Below are 20,094 nucleotides of genomic sequence, written 5' to 3'. Positions count from 1 at the left end.
GGGATTACCAAGCTGGCTTTCGGAGGAACAGATCAACTATAGACCAAATATTCACCCCGCGTCAAATTTTTGGAAAAGAAATGGGAATACAATAAACCAGTTCATAATCTTTTCATAGATTTTACAAAAGCATATGATTCAGTATTACAATCAACATTGTACAGAATTCTTTTGGAACTTGGAATACCAAAGAAGTATGTTAGACTTATAGAAGCGAGTTGCAGATGATCTAAACATCATTAGCGATAGGGAAGAATTTGTTACAGCAAATGCGAATGCGTTAATCAAGGCTAGTGAAGGTGTAGGTCTAAGGATAAGTAAAGACAAAACTAAATACCTGCCTACTACTAGAATGCCAACACCAGTAGATCAGGAAATGTTAAGAGTGGGAGACACGCAGTTTGAAAAAGTTAACACATTTAAGTATCTAGGCGTGGCTTCGAGAAATGAGATTGAATCCGAACTGAAGAAGAGATTACGGACGGGAAATGCGTGCTACTTCTCACTGAATAGATTACTTTCATCACGGATACTGTTTAGGAATTTAAAGATTAGAATATACAAAACTATTATTCTACCAGTTATGTTGTATGGGTGTGAGACTTGGTCTCTCACTGTGCAAAATGAAAAGCCGTTTCGGGTATTTGAAAACAAAATTTTGAGGAAAATATTCGGAGCAAAAAGGGATGACATTATCGGAGAGTGGCGAAACCTGCGTAACTAAGAGGTTTACGAACTCTATTCAAGCCCTGACATAATCAGCATTATTAAATCACGTAGGTTGCGATGGGCGGGTCACGTAGCTCGAATGGATGAGGGCAGGGCAGCGAGCAGAGTACTGGTAGGGCACTTAGAGGGAAAACGTCCTGTGGGGAGACCGAGGCGTAGATGGGAGGACAATGTGAAGGCTGATTTGAGGAGCCTAGGTACTGAAGCGGAGTGGAAGGAAATAGCCCAAGACAGGGACAGATGGCGATAATACGTTGCTGCGGTAACGGACTCTCGAGTGTGTGAGTGAGTGATTGTTTAGGTTTATTTGCAGTGTAAGGAACATAAAAACTAAAAATAAAAATAAGTTCCTACACAGAGAGACGATCCCACGGCCCTCGGCTGACTGTTCAGTACTCTTTTCCGCTGCGCCAACTGCTGCGGAGAAAGTACGATAACATAAACAGCTCGTGTCTCACCCGATCCGCGCCAAAAATGCTACTCTTTTCTAAGCGTTTGGCCATCTGTAGCACCCACATCTGTCACTTCCATTTTTGGCCGAGCCCTGCATGTACCATAAATTTAGACGAAAACGGTGATGACGAAGAGGCGCGGTCCCTTTGTGAGACTCATGAAGTTTTATCTATGACTTGACACTCTTGTTGTTAGCATAGTCATCTCAGTCGTACTCGTGATCCTACTCCACGTGTTAAGTCAAGTGGTTTATATTCTGCCAGCGACTCACCTTGAAGATGGCTATCAGTCATGGCTATCAGCTACGGTTATCAGCCTCGATATCAGACGTGAATTAACACTATTCCGAATACGCTCGAAAGATGGTGGAATAAGATGTACGGATCACTTTACAAACTAACAAAAAAGGTAGTAATTACTATTTCTATCAGTTTTGCCTATTGATTGTTGTTTTTGAGGCAATTTATACACTGCCAGTCTTCGATATAAAAGCTTGATAAAGCTGGAAAATACCCGGAAGAATATTGTAAACAGAATGTTTTGCAAACTAAACTTCCGATATTCTAAAAAACACGTTTTAATAACATACACATTTATTTAGCTTTTGAGCTATTCGAACACAGTCTCAATGACACTAGGTAACAGATACATCAAAATACATCCAGGTATAGTGAAAAGATAAAAGTTATAAATATAAAGCTGTGGGACACTAGTTATACTTTCACATTCCAGTATTAAAATAATAAAAAAAAAAGTTTAACTTTTGGGTCATCGGAACAGTGTGTCAATAACAATAGATACCAGATACCTCAGAGTACATCCAGACATTATTAAAAACAATAGTTATAAATATAAAACTATGGGTCACACTAATTTTACTTTCATATTCCAGCAAGAAAATCATAAAGAAAACTTTAGTAGCATATACTGGTAGATGTAAAGCTATGGACGTGGGTCGTGAGTCGTGCCTGGATGTCTCAGTGTGAAGCGCATTCGCCGGCAAGACACTTAGGTTCGCCGCGCGGTTTGAGGCGCCATGTCACGGACTGCGCGGCCCCTCCCGCAGGAGGTTCAAGTCCTCCCTCGGGCATGGGTGTGTGTGTTGTTCTTGGCATAAGTTAGTTTAAGTAGTGTGTAAGTCTAGGGACCGATGACCTCAGTAGTTTCGTCTCTTAGGAATACACACACACATTTGAACATTTGAACGCTTAGGTTAACCCAATCTGGCACACAGTTTTAATCTGCCGCGATGTTTCAGTAGTAATAACAATAATAACAATAATACACTACTGGCCATTAAAATTTCTACACCACGAAGATGACGTGCTAAGACGCGAAATTTAACCGACAGGAAGAAGATGCTGTGGTATGCAAATGATTAGCTTTTCAGAGCATTTACACAAGGTTGGCGCCGTTGGCATCACCTACAACGTGCTGACATGAGGTAAGTTTCCAACCTATTTCTCATACACAAACAGCAGTTGTCCGGCGTTGCCTCGTGAAACGTTGTAGTGATGCCTCGTGTAAGGAGGAGAAATGCGTACCATCACGTTTAGGACTTTGATAAAGGTCGGATTGTAGCCTATCGCGATTGCGGATTATCGTATCGCGACATAGCTGCTCGCGTTGATCGATATCCAATGACTGTTAGCAGAATATTGAATCAGTGGGTTCAGGACGGTAATATGGAACGCCTTGCTGGATCCCAACGGCCTCGTATCACTAGTAGTCTAGATGACAGGCATCTTATCCGCATGGCTGTAACGGATCGTGCAGCCACGTCTCGATCTCTGAGGCAACAGATGGGGACATTTGCAAGACAACAACCATATGCACGAACAGTTCGCCGACGTTTGCAGCAGCATGGACTATCAGCTCGGAGTACACGGGTGCGGTGTGACAGGTGATGAAACATGGCTCCATCATTTTTCACCAGAGACGAAGAGGCAATCAATGGAGTGGCATCATGCAAATTTACCCAAGAAAAAAAATTCAAAACCACACCTGCTGGAAAAGTTATGGCTACGGCGTTTTTCGATTCCGAAGGACTGTTGCATGTATACGTCATGCCAAATGGAACCACCATAAATTCTGATGCATATGTGACGATACTGAAGAAACTTCAAGTTCGACTGAGTCGTGTTCGACCACATCGGCAAAAGCAGGATGTTTTGCTGTTGCACGACAATGCACGGCCACATGTCAGTCACAAAACCATGGAAGCGATCACAAAACTTGGATGGACAACACTGAAACACCCGCCTTACAATCCTGACCTGGCTCCATGTGACCATCATCTCTTTGGGAAACTGAAAGACTTCGTGGAACAAGGTTTCAAGATGATGACTCCCTTGTGCACGCTGCCAAACAGTGGCTCCAACAGGGTGGTCCAGAATTTTACCGTGCGGGTATAATGGCGCTGGACCAAGATGGCGTAAGGCAGTTGAGAGTTGTGGGAATTATGTGGAGAAATGAAAATATTGTTCCTAAGGATGTATCTACACACTGTAAAACTTTCAAACATGTAGAATAAAAGATGGGTTTAAAAAAATAGGGTGCATTTCTTTTCGAGCGACCCTCATATTATTTCCAGCTCCATCGACTACAACGATGCCGCAAAAGCAATCAAACACAACTTCTACGGTGAAAGTACAATAAGGATGAGCATTATTCAAATGAGAGTGCCGCGAGGGGTAGCCGCGTGGCCAGGGGCACTTTGTCACGGTTCGCGTGGCTACCCCTGTTGGAGGTTCGATTACTCCCTCGGGCATGGGTGTGTGTGTTTTCCTTAGCGTAATTTAGTTTAAGCTAGATCAAGTAGTGTGTAAGCTGAGGAACGGATGATCTCAGTAGTTTGGTCCCGTAGCACTTACCACAAATTTCCAAATTTCGAAATGAGAGTCCGAAGTGACAGTAACAACATTTCGTTTTGTTTTGAACATTGTCCAACCTTCTCGATTTATGGGAAGATATCAAATTGTTTTATGTAATTTTCGCAAACAGTGTTCGTATTAAAAATTAAACGGTGACAGTTATGTAAAAACAAGGAGCTATGGACAATATGCAGAACTGTCAGACACGAGTGTGACTAGTGTTTTATTCCACAATCTCTCGATGTCAATGATATTTCGTATCGAGCATCTGTTCCTATCGTAATTCACGTAAAGAGTATAATCTTGGTTCAAATGGCTCTGAGCACTATGGGACTTAACTTCTCAGGTCATCAGTCCCCTAGAGCTTAGAACTACTTAAACCTAACTGACCTAAGGACATCACACACACCCATGCCCGAGGCAGGATTCGAACTTGGTCCAGTACGGTCGCGCGGTTCCAGACTGTAGCGCCTAGAACCGCTCGGCCACTATGGCCGGCTGAGTATAGTCTGTTGTGCAAATTCCATAACAGTCTTCTAACTTGGAAAACGTCGCACTAACTGCTCGAATATTCATCATTCTTTAAAGAAAATTAGTGTAAATTAATAAAAGCAAAATTTACTTCCCAACACATGCACAACGAAATTATTTAATTTGAAATCACTGCACGACAGTATACTCTTTTCGTAAATCTTGCTGAGTTTACAAATGTTTATGTTTAGCAGTGAAACTGGGCATAAATCGCTATGCAGAATCGACTGTAACATAAGTAGTTGTTGTGGTCTTCAATCCGAAGACTGGCTTCATGCAGCTCTCGTCTCTAGTCTATCCTGTGCAAAGCTCTCCACCTTTGAATAACAATTGCAACTTACATCGATTTGATCCTGTTTTCTGTATTCGTCTCTTGGTCAAACTCTGCAATGTTTACTCCCCCACCCCATGCACACACACTTCCCTCCAACAGCAAGTTGACAATTCATTGATGCCTAAGAATGTGTCCTAACAGCCGATCCCTTCTTTTAGTGGTGTTGTGCCATAAAGTTCTTTTCTCTCCTGTTCGATTCAGTATTTCTCATTAATTACATGGTGCAACTATCTCTTTTCGAGCATTCTTCTTTAGCACTACATTTCAAAAGTAGTCTGAAGTGCTTAATGTCCACGCTCCGCTTCTCTCCAAGGTTTCACTCAAGACAAGTACCTTACGAAAGAACTTCCGAAAACTAACATTTATGTTTGATGTTAACAAATTCCTCTTCTTTTAAAAATGCTTTCCTTGCTGTAGCCAGTTGGTATTTCATATTCCCTCTACTTCAACCATCGGCAGTTCCTTTACGCCCAAATATTAACAATTAAGAACTACACAATAAAGGATGGCAGCCAAAAACAGTTGCAGGATAGAATTTTTTTTTATTTTTTTTTATTATTATTAATAATAATAAAATTATTAATTAATAATAATAAAAAAAATAATAATGAAAAAAAATTCTATCCTGCAACTGTTTTTGGCTGCCATCCTTTATTGTGAAGATAAATATAATATGTTTAAAATCTTGAAATTAAGAACTACTTTCAGTGTCTCATTTCCCAACCTAATTCCCTCACATCCTCCTGATTTAGTCCAAATGCATTCCATTTCTCTTGTTTCACTTATGTTGATGCTCATCTTGTAATCTCTTTTCAAGGGACTATCCACTCCTTTCAGCTGCTCCTCGAAGTCCTTGCTATCTCTGACAGAATTACAATGTCATCGCCAAAGTTCAAAGTTAAGATTTCTTCTTCCTGAATTTTAATTCCCTTTTCAAAATTCTCCTAGGCTTCCTGTGCTGCTTGCGCAATGAACAAATTGAATAACACCGGAGATACGCTACAACCCTGCCCCACTCCCTTTTCAACCATTGCTTCCCTTTCATGTCCTTAGGCTCAAATAACCACAATCTGGTTTCTGTAAAAGCTGTATACGATCTTTAGTTCCCTGTATTTCATTCCTGCTACCTTTAGAACTTAAAAGAATGTATTCAAGCCAACACTGTCAGAAGACATCTGTAAAACTACAAATAATATAAACGTAGGTTTGCGTTTCTTTAAGCTATCTTCTAAGATAAATCTTAAGCCATCGTCCCACGGGATGTGAAAATGCATGCGGCCGAGGAGCTGGTGACGTCACAGTATGGAATTCTACGTCCCACTACACTGCGTAGCGTGAAATAACGTATGTGGCATGTCGGATTTTTGAACGGTGGAGGAGAATGTGGCCAGTGAGGTGCGACCTAGTTTTATGTTACAAGCACAGCACTGGAGGTGCCATACTGTATGGCGGTAAACATGGTATGTGTTCAGTTTTCTTTCTCGTAGACTACGTTGTACGAATATAAGCTGTTTCAAAGCCTCAGCGAATTGAGGATACCTCGAAAATGCGTCGTTTTGGCTACGATTTGTTATAATAAAATGACTACGAACGTATACCATTTCAATGCTACGACAGAATGATGATTTATCAAAATCGAGTATTTTTGGTATGATTTACATATTAAGTTTCAAATAATGACATTTATAGATACAGTGTCTAGATAGTGCGTATCGTATACGCTTGCTAAGTCGGGGCTGTAGCATAGTTGATAACATCGTGCACTCAGAGTGATGATGGGTGATGTTGCAGGTTCTAGTTGTCCACTACCTCCTACCAAAATATCTTTTCGCCCTATGTTTCCTTAAAGGTTCTACGTCTTTAGGTCTTTTTCTTTCGTTTGATAGATAAATTATCTCAAAAGCGATGTTATTTCGTATAAATGATCTATTTTCTGCAGTTATTATTGGAAAGGCCAACGACTGGGATGATTCCCTGGTGAACAGAAATCTGAACGTGACTGCCGGTGTGTGTCTGAAAGTAGACACAAGTTCCACTCTGGAAGTTTTTACTGTTAAGAAACTTTCTGTAAAATATATATACCAATATCTAGGCTTATGACAGAGTAATTTTTGTATTTCACCGATAAATATCTTTTTACTGTGGTGAGCAGATTCTCAAAGAATCTCTTCTCACATTTCAACGAAATTACGTAACGAATCGTGATCTTGAAAACTATGTGATGACATTTGTTGCTTCAGGGTGTTAGTGGTCAGTGCAGCATCAAAAATATGGATATTATATATGCGCAAACTGAAATTTCTTTTTTCTTTATTGTGGTTTCATTCCCCCGCCCCATATGGGCACAATCCGCCGCTCTTCAGCCGAGTGATGTTACAATGAAATAAAAATAGGAAACTATACAGAAAAAGGCGGCAAAAGGGGGACATAAAAATATAATAAGTGGAGACAGTTGGAGGTAAAGGATACACTGACATGGGAACGTTCATTTGGGGGGGGGGAGGGGGGGGGGCAGCTTAAAAAAAGTACACATAAAATTAAAAGAACACAGTTGCTGAGTCGGGAAGCACTTAAAATATACTGGAGTCACATGCACAAGTTAAGAGACAGCTACAGTATAAAAACACACAGAATGAGGGACACTTAAAAGATCACTGTAAGCGATGGGGCACACATGAAGAATACAAACTGCCGGCAGGGACCTGAAGAGGGAGAGGAGGCCAGAGAGGAGGGAAAAAGAGGGGCGTGGGAGGTACAGTGGGGGAGGAGGCTGAAGGGGTGGGAGAAAAAGAAAAAAAGGGGGGATTGGCAGGAGACGGTCGGGGTGGGAGATGGAGTGGGAAGGTAAATGAGGAGTGAGTGCAGAGACACAGAAGGGGCACGGGAAAGGGAGGGGGTCCAGGAGGGAGGAAAACCGCTCAAGGGAAGGGAAGAGGAGGGGAGAGGGAGCATTGAGGAGTAGGATGGGGGAAGGTGGCGCTTTGGTAGGAGGGGTGGAGGTCAGTGTGAAGCTCATCATGCAGTAGGAGTAGGCGCTGAGAAAGGAGGTGCAGAGTGTGGAAATGGAGAGAGGGCGGGACACAACGGAAAAGGCGTGGTGACAGGCTGGGGGTAGAGAGGATAGAAGATACCAGGGGGTGGGGGATCGAGTCAGCAAACGATGTACAGGGTGCAAATATGTTCGAGGAAAAGAAGAAGATGTGGGAAGGGGAGGAGGTCGTAGAGGATCCACATGGGGAACGGAATGACGATACGAAAGGCGAATTGGAGTGTGTGGCGTTCTAGGGGTTGAGGGCTTTATAGAATATGGGAGGAGCGGAAATCCAAGTGACACTGGCATATAAACTGACATTAGATACTGTGCCTTCACTGTATTCAACATAAAAACTAAAATGGGTTGAAAATTCAATTGAGTTAACGAGTAACTTCTACTGTGTGTATCTCCGATCGCTGTACAGCGTTATGTAGCAATCCTCTTTCAGAAATTTGCTGTTCAAGCCACATAAGAACCCAGAATTTCCTTGGCGATTTTATAGACTCTTGTTTGCCAGTTGCTAACAGAGTTTACGCAGTTATTTTAATCACATCCATTTTCGCACAGAAAGTGTGCGGTCTGCGAGCCAGATAAAGCCGACAGCGGCCGCTAGACAGTGCTGAGGGATCAAAACACGTCTACTAGCTCGTCCCGTGTGCCGATGGCGCCGTCTTTCGTGAGGTTGGATGTCCTGTCCGCATCCACATCAATGTTAGTTATCTTGCCACTTGCGAGGGCAGTTTTAAGGGCAGTGTTGCCTCGCATGGTCCAAAATTTCCCAGGAACAGTCCGCCTGCTCAACTGGGAGGTTATGTGCTTGCCTCCCATGCAGTGAGCCCAGGTTCGATTCCGGGCCTGGTTGGGGATTTTCTCCATTCGTGGACTTGTGTTGTCTCCATCATCATTTCATCCTCATCACTGACCCGCAAGTCGCCCAGTGTGGCGTCGACTGAAATAAGACTTGAACTTGGCGGCCGAACTTCTCCAGATGGGGCCTCCCGGCCAATGATGCCATATGCTCATTTCCATTTTTCCGTGGCACAAGAAGAACTGACCTTCCCTGAGGATGGCTTCTACAACGTATCCCAATCTTCCGTAAATAGACTGAGATGACAAGAGTCATGGTATACCTCCTAATGTTGTGCCACACCTCCTTTTGCCTGGAGTAGTGCAGAAGCTGGACCTGGCATCCACTCAACAAGTCGTTGAAAGCCCCTTGCAGAAACAATGAGGAACACTGCCTCTGTAGCCGTCTGTAATTGCCAAAGTGTTGCCACTCCAAGATTTTGTGCACCATCTGACCTCTGGACTATGTCCGATTAATATCCGTGGGATTCATGTTGTGTGATCTGGGCGGTCAAATCATAGGCTCGAATTGGCCATGACGTTCTTCAAACCAATTGTGAACAGTTGTGATTCTGTGACCGGGTGCAGTGTCATCTACAAAAATTTCGTCGTTGTTTGGGAACATGAAGAAAACGGATGCCTACAAATGGTCTCCAAGTAGCCGAACATAACCATTTCCAGTCAGTGATCACGTAAACGCACCGCACACCATTATGGTCATGAGTCCAGGAGAGTTGCTGCAGGTGATGTCGCACCGTTAGAAAAGACGCTCGTGTCGGTTGTCTGCTGCCATAGCCCATTAACCCCAAATTACACCCCACTATCCTTACGGATATGTTTTTCGGTTATTTCGCGCAGTGTTGCCTGTCTATTAGCACTGACGACTCTATGCAAACGTCGCTGTTCTCGGTCGTTAAGTGAAGGCAGTGGGCCAATGCGTTGTCTTCGTTCAGATATAATGCCTGAAATTTTGTATTCTCAGCAGGCTCTTGACGCTGTGGGTTTCGGAATACTGAATTCCTGAACGGTTTCCGAAATGGAATGTTCCAAGCGTCTAGCTCCAACTGCCATTTCGCGTTTTAAAGTCTGTTAATTCGCGTCGTCCGTCCATAATCAGGTCGCAAATCTTCTCACAGGGATCACCTAACTACAAATGACAGCTCCGCCAATGCACTGTCCTTTTATACCTGGAGTACGCCACATTACCACCATCTGTATATCTACATATTCCTGTCCCACGACTTTCATCACTTCCGTGTAATTCGGTCAGTATTCTGCAACTCTGACCTTCAACACTGATAGTTCGATAATATTTACACCTGTCAGCGTGTGCTTCATATGGAATTGGAAGTGTCACATTCCTCCTGAAGCCTGAGGGTATTTCGCCAGTCTCATATATGTCGTACACAAGATGGAATAGTTTCGTAACGGCTGCGTCTCCCACGGATCCCAATAATTCGGAGCAAATGTCTACTCCAGGGGCCTTGTTTGGACTTACACGTTTCAATGCTCTGTCAAAGTTTTCTCCCTGTATAATATCTCCTATCTCAGATCCATCTACTTCCTCTTCCCTTTCTATAATATTGTTTCCAAGTTAATTTCTCTCTTAGAACTCCTCTACGCACTCCTTCCATTTTTCAGCTTCCCTTTCTCTGCCTACCACTAGCTTGCTATGTAACATTCATACAGCTGCTTGCCTTTTCTACAAAGGTATCTTAATTCTTCCTATAGGTGGTATCTATCTTTGCTCTATTCGTTCATGCTTCTACAGCTTTGCATTTCTTCTCTAGTCTTTCCTGCTTAACCATTTAGCACATTCTGCATGTCTCACTTTTAGACGTCTACATTCCTTTTCGCCTGCGTTAATTGCTACAGTTTATTATTTTCTTCTTTCTTAAACTAAATTCGGAATCTCCTGTGTTTTCGCAGGATTTTTGCTAAGTCTTGTCTCTTTACATATCAGTTATTCTGTTGCCTTCACTGTTTAATTTTTCATTTGGTACACATTCGTCTTCCGCTCTATTTCCTTTCCCTGGTTTAGTCAAACGTTGGCTAATGCTCCATCTGAAGCTGTCAATAATCTCTGTTTCTTTTAACTTATCCAGATTCCACCTCCTTAGTTTCCTACCTTTCTACAATTTTCATTGACTGTTCATAGCCAATAAAGAAGGCGGAGGAGCGGACAGAGGTTTCAGGCACCCTCTTGCCCTTGCCGTGGGAAACTGTCCCAAAACGGCGGAAGAATCAGCAATGAGGATGCAGAAGGCAATGAAAACCTCTTCATTAAAAGCAAATAAGGTATGATCAAGCTGATAAAGTGTCATGATGGTCTCTTCGTTGGCAAATGATTTCTGTCCAGTCCCCCATTCCGATCTCCGGGAGGGGACTGCCAAGGTGGAGGTGACCTTAAGGACACATGGAATATCCAACAACGGGATAACATTGTGCGAGTCGGAGCAATGAATGCCAGAAGTCTGAACGTTGCAGGAAACGTAGAAAATGTAAAAGGAAAATGCAGAGGCTAAATCAGGATATAGTGGGTGGTCAGGGAAGTGAAAAGGGGAGACGACGGAGATATCTGGTTAGACGAATATATGGTAATATCAACAGCAGCAGAGAATTATATAACGGGAGTAGGATTCGTTGTGAACAGGAAACAAGGACAGAGAGTTAGCTGCTGTGGGCAGTTACGCGATACGGTTGTTCTTATCAGATTCGCCAGCATACCAACAGCAACAAATAAAGAAGTACATGAAGATATGAACGGGTAATTCACTACGTAAAGGGAGATGAAATTCTAATAATCGTGAGTGATTGGAACGCCGTTGTAGGGGAAAGAATAGAAGAAAGACTTACGTGGTGTTATGGGCTTGGCAGAAGGAACGGGAGAGGAGAAAGACTAATTGAGTTTTGCAGTATATTTCACACTGTAATAGCGAATGCTCTGTTCAAGAATCACGAGAGAACTTGCCTTGTCATACTTGTACTGTGCAGCGTTCTCATATTATCCTTCAATCTGTACATATTTTATGAACATGACTACGTTATACGCCACAAAGGATCAGTCTTGTGTAAGCCAGGCTACGGAACAGTTGATCGTTTTTGGAACCGCCGGATATATTGCTCTCACGATAATACCCGTTATATACTACTGCAAGTAATGAGCTTTTTGACCCAACTACTACTCACGCAACTGGACAATTTTCTATATGACGGTCAACTTGCGAAACTACCGTCCCTACAACCTGGCTTCTTCACGGTGACATTTTCAACTACGTACAAGTATTGTTTTGGTACTTACGAATGTATGTCGTTGCATGACTACAGCTGACGATGCTTTCCAATGCTTATTCACCGTCTTTTCATATTTTGAACGATCTGAAGACGGCTGCAGATAGCAATCGAAAACAGTTATCGAACTTTAATTGTGATAAGAAAATTTCCTAAGGATACTTGGAGGTATGAAACGGTATATTACAGGACAGTTTACTTACGATTTTCTTGTAACGTTCGGATATTTACTGAATAATGTCGTTCTCCTCTATTAAGAAAAAAATTGATAATAAACTCTAGAGGACCTGTTGACGTCATAAGTATACCAAACAAAGCGGAGTTTTGCTCCCTACATTCTCATCCAAATCAGTGAATGTGGAACCTGGGTCACCTGTATAGAATGTAATACCTACATTATTTAACGCACCAAATAAGCCACCACGGACTGTAGCTTAAGAGAAAGCTCGACAGGTATGATAATAAATCGTCAAAAGCAATAACACTGTTTCCCAAGAATGAAGAAACCAATTCCATACTTGATAAATCTGAGCCACGAACGGCAAGAACCTTCAACACATTCGCTTTTGAAGCAAAAGTAATAACATTTACAAAAATATTCGTGTATTAGGAAGTCGACCGAAGTGTAAAAATGGACGAATCATTAGACTCCACGAAAAATTTTAAGTATCAAGGAGAGTGCGTATGATAATAACAAACATCAATAGAAATAGATGCTTCTCTTGCATGAAATACGTGTTTAATTTCTCTCGCTTAAAGCGGAGTAAGCTCCAAGTATACTCATATTCGAAAGTATTTCTTCGTGAGTAAGCTATAGCTTATGTCTATAAAGCAGTGTTATTGGCTGTTTATACATGTATTTCATGATAATTCATGTCTCTTGGTACACAAAAATATGTTCTTTTCGTTAATTAAGTAGAAAATAATTACAACCAAACATTATGCTTACGACGCATGTGACTGCTTTCTCACCGACTGAGCGCTAGCGTTGCTACAACTGTCAAACGATAACGATTTTCGCACCAGAGTGTGTCGTGACGGTACGTATGTATTAGACTGTGCTATGTCTTTCTTAATAGCAAAGAACTTGCAGTACAAGAGAAGTCTTTCACAGCAGCGACGATTAACAAATGCTTAGAGCACCTAAGGTATGTGTTTAGAGCCTATGTTTACTGGACATTTTTTCGTGTTTTGGTCGCTACTGCCACCTCTCAAAATACGGAATATATTTTTTTTAAATTCGCAATGTTTTATATAGGAGAATGGCGGTGACGCGAGATTGTGAAAATTAAACGATTTTAGTTCGGTAACCTCAAGCGCTGTCCCTTGCCGCCAGAATGTGTCGCACGTTACGCCAGTCACTAAGCTCTTAACGATCAGCGTAGCCTCGACAATGACCGTGCAGAGCAAAACCGGAGTTGCGCAATGAAGCGCGGGGCGCGGAGCTAAACGCGGTGACGTAGCCCACACACGTACGGCGCTAAACAAGGTCGGAAGACCGTATTAAAGGAGCGACCGGGCGGGAGCTCCGACACAGAACGATCAGAACACGCAAGGTCCATGGATTCATGAGGTTGTCTCCATACCCGTACACGTCCATCCGCTCGATACAATTTGAAACGAGACTCGTCTGACCAGACAACATGTTTCCAGACATCAACAGTCCAATGTCAGTGTTGACGGACACAGGCGAGGCGTAAAGCTTTGTGTCATGCAGTCATCAAGTGTACACGAGTGGGCCTTCGGCTTTGAAAGCCCACATCGATGATGTTTCATTGAATGGTTCGGACGCTAACACTTATTGATGGCCCAGCATTGAAATCTGCAGCAATTTGCGAAACGGTTGCACTTCTGTCACGTCGAACGATTCTTTTCAGTCCTCGTCGGTCCCGTTCTTGCAGGATCTTTTTCCGGCCGTAGCGCCGTCGGACATTTGATGTGTTACCGAATTCCTGATGTTCACGTTACACTCGTGAAATGGTCATACGGAAAAATGCCCACTTCGTCGCTACCTCGGACATGCTGTGTCCCATCGCTCGTGCGTCGAGCCGCGCGGTGTGGCCGCGCGGTTACAGGCGCCATGTAAAGATTCGCGCGGCCCCTCCCACCGGGGGTTCGAGTCCTCCCTCGGGTATGGTGTGTATTTGTGTTGCCCATAGCGTAAGTTAGTTTAAGTAGTGTGTAAGTCTAGGGACCGATGACCTCAGCAGTTTTGTCCCTTAGGAATTCACACACATTTTTTTCGTGCGCCGACTGTAACACCACGTTCAAACTCACTTAAATCTTGATAACCTGCAATTGTAGTAACAGTAACCGATCTACCAACTGCGGCAGACACTTGTTGACTTATAAAGGCGTTGCCGACCGCAGTTCCGTATTCTGCCTGTTTACATATCTCCTTGAATATGCATCCCTATACCATTTTATTTGGGTTTTCAGTGTATGTATATGCAGATTGAAGCGATGAGTGAAAGTTTGTACCAGGGCCAGGATTCGAACCCGGGCCTCCTGCTCACTAGCAACTACGCCACCCTGGCACAGTGGTGTTGCACAACTGCACAGTCTACCCCAGCACGCTTCTCTCCTCAATTACAATTCCCATTCACGCCTCAACTCACTTGGTATTCCCCCTAAAGTCGAAGAGGATTGCAGAGGCTCGCCAACTGTATTGGAACAGCATCTCAGTGTCAAACGACCTGGGAGGACCTGTCTGAAACCCAGGCATATGTGCTTTAATCAAATAAAACCACAAGGTTCCTAGTCCCAAACATCTATGCTATATATATATATATATATATATATATATATATATATATATATATATATATATATGGAGACTGAAGTGCGAATGAAAATTTGTATCAAGGCTTTACTAGGCAGATGCGCTAAGCACTGTGCACAGTGGTTAGTTTCATTTGCCTAGTGAGCAGAAGACCTGGGTTCAAACCCCAGCCTTGGTAGAAAATTTCATTTGTTGCTTGTGTGTTTGACACTTGAAAAGGTCTCTTCTGGAATATTATAGTTTCATATGACACTTGTTTTGGTCACCAAAAAAATACATTTTCTTTATTTTTCACTTCTCATGATGTGTTTCAGATCTTATTCGATACAAGGTATCTTGTCATTTTATAAACATTTCTTCATGATGTAAGTGAAGTGATATGAAGGAATGTTCACAAAGTGAGAAGATAATATCTATCGAAGTAAGATCTGATGATGCTGACACCGAAACGCGTCATGAGAAGTGAAAATTAAAGAAAATATGCTTTTGGGAAGTAAGACAAGCGCAATAATTTGTATAAGTTATATTTTTCTCGATTTTCATCGAAACGTGATCCTTAAGTGTTGGCTATCCTTTAGCCTGAAGTAGGCATAACTTTTAACGTTTAAGGTTATTCTAGGCCTGGGCAGTCCAATATCTGTTCTATTGAAAGTCTGTCTATTGCAGCGATATTATTTAAGGCCGTGAATCTCTAACAGAAGAGCATCACAATATATCTTCTGTTAGTGGTGTGACTATTCCAGATATACAAATTAGCACTTAAGAACAATAAAGGATAGGTATGTTACAAATAAACAAAGGAGAGAGAGAAATAAATGTTATTATATCATTAAGTCAGAGAGCGCACAAATATCGACAAGCAAAGGTTAGTAGAGATTCGTGGGTCTGTGAAAAGATAATGCGCGAAGCATGCAACATCTGCCACTGTCATACCTTTGCAAAAGGTCTGGCAGAGAACCTGACAAATTTCTGGCCCCATGTAAAATCGCGAAGCATATCTAAGGCTTTCATTTATTCCCTTGTTGACCAGTTTTTTCTGTGGCAGTTAAAGATAGCAAAACGAAAGCCGAAGCTTCAAATTTCGCATTCGAGAAATCGATCACGCAGCTGAATCGCACAAACGTGGCGTCATTTGAGCACTGGACAGATGCCTGCGTGGACGACACAGTAATACGTATCTGTGGCGTGTTGGGGAACAGCTGAAAGATTTGAAAGTAAATAAGTCACCAGGTCCGGATGGAATCACAATTTGGATTTACAGCGAGTACTCTAAGGCACTGGCCCCCTACCTAGCTTGCATTTATTGCGATCTCTCGCCAAGAGACTGGAAAAAAGCGCAGGTGACTATTGCACATAAGAAGGTAAAAGAACGGATCCGCAAAATTAGAGACCAATATCCCTAACTGCCGTTTGCTGCAGAATTGTTGTGTATATTCTCATCTCGAATATAACACATTTTCTTGAGGCCGAGAAGATAATGCCCACGAATCAGCATAGTTTTAGAAGCATCGCTTGTCCTTTTCTCACGTAATATACTGCGAACTACGGATGAACGCCAAAAGACAGATTCCGTATTTTTAGATTTCCGGAAAGCATTTGACATGGCGTCCCAGTGCAGGCTATTAATGCAGATACGAGCATATACATTAAATTCATAGCTGCGTGAGTGGCTCGAAGGTTTCTTAACTAACAGACAGCGAGTTTTCATCATACCGTTAGCAGTGCCCCAGGGACGTGTGATAAGACCGCTATTGTTCTCAGTATACATAAATGATTTGGCGGACGCAGTGGGCAGCAATCTGGTGTTGTTTACTGAAGATTGCTGTGGTGTACCGTATGGTGTCGAAACTGAGTGACTGTAGGAGGTTACAAGATAACTTAGGCAAGATTTCTAGTTGGTGTGATGAATCGTAGCTAGCTCTAAATGTGAGAAAATGTAAGTTAATGCGGATGAATAGAAACTCCTAACCCGCAATGTTCGGATGCAGCATAAATCCTGCTTGACACAGTCACCTCGTTTAAATATCTGGGTGTACCGTTGCAGAGCAATATGAAATGGAACGAGCTGTGAGGACTTGGTAAGGAAGGCGAATAATAGCCTCTGGTTCATTGGGTGAATTCTAGGAAAGTATGGCTCATCTGTAAAGGAGGTCGCAATCAGTATGCTGGTGCAACCTGTTCTTGAATAGCGATCGAGTATTTGGGATCCACATCAGGTCAGATAGAACGAGGACATTGAAGCAATTCAGAGGCGAGGTGCTATATTTGTTACCAGTATGTTCGAACTACAGGTAAATGTTACGCAGATGCTTGGGGAAATCAAATGGGAATCCCTGGCGGGAAGGAGACGTTCTTTTTGAAGAGCATTATTGAGAAAATTTAGAGAACTGTCATTTGATGCTGACTGCAGAACGATCCTCCTGCCGCCAGCATACACTTCACGTAGGGACCATAATGATCAGATACAAGAAATTAGGGCTCATACGGTAGCATGTAGAGAACCGTTTTTCCCTCGCCCTATATGCGAGTGGCACAGGAAATGAAACGATTTGTAGTGGTACAACGTACACTCCACCACGTACTGTACAGTGGCTTGTGGAGTATCTGTGTAGATGTAGATGTTTGTGGTGAGGTGTTTATTCGTTGTTATGCAGTGATATGCAGGTAACAGAATATTATCCTCTGCCCACAGGTGGCCCGCATCGTGGAGAGCCGTGCGGCGGGCTTCCCCGTGGGGCGGTACGTGGTCGGCTACTGGGGGTGGCGCGACCGCACCGTGGCCGACGTGGGGCCGGACGCGCCCTACTTCATGTCTCCGGCCATGCTGGTGCCAGACCTGGGGGAGCTGCCCCTCTCCCTCTCTCTGGGGGTGCTGGGCATGCCCGGAATCACGGCCTACTTTGGACTGCTTGAGGTCTGCAAGCCAAAGAAGGGAGAGGTCGCCGTAGTCAGTGGGGCAGCAGGTGCTGTGGGGTCCATAGTCGGGCAGATAGCGCGCCTCAAGGGGTGCAAAGTAATTGGCTTCGCGGGATCAGACGCTAAGGTAAGACACTATCCCATTTTGGTTTCGCTTCACTGTATTGCAAAGAACGTAACTTCGAGGAGGAGAACATTTACATGAATTCAGACATGGTACCTGATATTCTGTTTAGTTGAATCGAGAATGCCACCAAGCAGACTGGCGAATGCCTAAAACTGGACTGCATCTGTTCTTCCTGCAGTCTCAGATTTCTGCAGAACAAGCAGGTCCTGTCACAAGTAAAACTACTCGAGAGACAAGCCTGAATTTGAGGCAGGTAACTGGAAAATGTCGTGAATTTTGTGCCCTGCTTAAATTTTTTTCCTAGATTATAAAAAACACCTTTGTTTGTGTCATGTGGGACGAGTAGAGGCATGTGCTCAATGATTTTGGGGTTTAGAAGTACCTAGTGTCATTATTGAAAGATCTTCGTAGCAGTCATACCGCAACCATAAAGGTGGATGGTGAATACTCTAAATGCTTAGACGTGACAAATGGAGTCAGTCAAGGTTCTATACCAGGGCCGGCCGCAGCCTGCCACACTTCGTGCTGGCTGCTTTGCAGGCCAAGGCTTGGTCCGGTCCTTCTTGCATTTGATCATTCCTTTCTGGAAGTACCCGGTACAGCACGACATTTCATTTACACCACTGGCCATTAAAATTGCTACACCAAGAAGAAATGCAGATGATAAACGGGTATTCATTGGACAAATATACTATACTAGAACTGACATGTGATTACAGTTTCCCGCAATTTGTGTGCATAGATCCTGAGAAATCAGTACCCAGAACAACCACCTCTGGCCGCAATAACGGCGTTGATACGCCTGGGCATTGAGTCAAAAGGAGCTTCGATGGCGTGTACAGGTACAGCTCCCCATGCAACTTCAACACGATACCACAGTTCATCGAGAGTAGTGACTGGCGTATTGTGACGAGCCAGTTGCTCGGCCACCATTGACCAGACATTTTCAATTGGTGAGAGATCTGGAGAATGTGCTGGTCAGGGCAGCAGTCGAACATTTTCTGTATCCAGAAACATGCGGTCGTGCATTACCCTGCTGAAACGTAGGGTTTCGCAGGGATCGAATGAGGGGTAGAGCCATGGGTCGTAACACTTCTGAAATGTAACGTCCACTGTTCAAAGTGCCGTCAATGCGAACAAGAGGTGACCGAGACGTGTAACCAGTGGCACCCAATACCATCACGCCGGGTGATACGCCAGTATGGCGATGACGAATACACGCTTCCAATGTGCGTTCACCGCGATGTCGGCAAACACGGATGCGACAATCATGATGATGTAAACAGAACCTCGATTCATCCGAAAAAATGACGTTTTGCCATTCGTGCACCCAGGTTCGTCATTGAGTACACCGTCGCAGGCGGTCCTGTCTGTCATGCAGCGTCAAGGGTAACCGCAGTGACGGTCTCCGAGCTGATAGTCCATGCTGCTGCAAACGTCGTCGAACTGTTGGTGCAGATGGTTGTTGTCTTGCAAACGTCCCCATCTGTTGACTCAGGAATCGAGACGTTGCTGCACGATCTGTTACAGCCATGCGGATAAGATGCCTGTCATGTCGACTGCTAGTGATACGAGGCCGTTGGGATCCAGCACGGCGTTCCATATTACCCTCCTGAACCCACCGATTCCATATTCTGCTAACAGTCATTGGATCTTGACCAATACGAGCAGCAATGTCGCGATACGATAAACCGTAATCGCGATAGGCTACAATCCGACCTTTATCAAAGTCGGAAACGTGATGGTACGCATTTCTCCTCCTTACACGAGGCATCACAACGTTTCGCCAGGCAACGCCGGCCAACTGCTGTTTGTACATGAGAAATCGGTTGGAAACTTTCCTCATGTCATCACGTTGTAGGTGTCGCCACCGGCGCCAACCTTGTGTGAATGCTCTGAAAAGCTAATCATTTGCATATCACAGCATCTTCTTCCTGTCGGTTAAATTTCGCGTCTGTAGCACGTCATCTTCGTGGTGTAGCAATTTTAATGGCCAGTAGCGTAGTATTGCAGTGTGTCATAAGCTGGTCGGCACGACTCTTTACAGCTGGTCAGAATCATGGTGTCAGCGCTGTCTACCGTCCGCTATTTGTTTGTGGTATGACAGACGTTCACAGGTCCAGTGGCTGTTAGCACAAAATAAGCAGTCTAGTAATCCATCGTCACAAGCCTTTAAAA

At 43.6% G+C, this 20,094-nt stretch overlaps 1 protein-coding gene across 1 annotated transcript in view; it reads left to right on the top strand.

Annotated features, from left to right (window-relative positions):
- The window catches only part of LOC124623120 (prostaglandin reductase 1-like), a 43,005-nt gene that overhangs the window by 16,408 nt on the left and 6,503 nt on the right, over positions 1-20,094 (top strand). The window contains exon 2 of the mRNA XM_047148909.1: positions 17,566-17,916. Coding sequence (XP_047004865.1) covers positions 17,566-17,916 — 351 coding nt within the window. The remainder of the gene's footprint in view (positions 1-17,565; positions 17,917-20,094) is intronic.

Source organism: Schistocerca americana, chromosome 7, assembly GCF_021461395.2.
Source record: "Schistocerca americana isolate TAMUIC-IGC-003095 chromosome 7, iqSchAmer2.1, whole genome shotgun sequence".
Classification (NCBI taxonomy): domain Eukaryota; kingdom Metazoa; phylum Arthropoda; class Insecta; order Orthoptera; family Acrididae; genus Schistocerca; species Schistocerca americana.
This window is presented reverse-complemented; position numbering and strand designations above follow the sequence as displayed.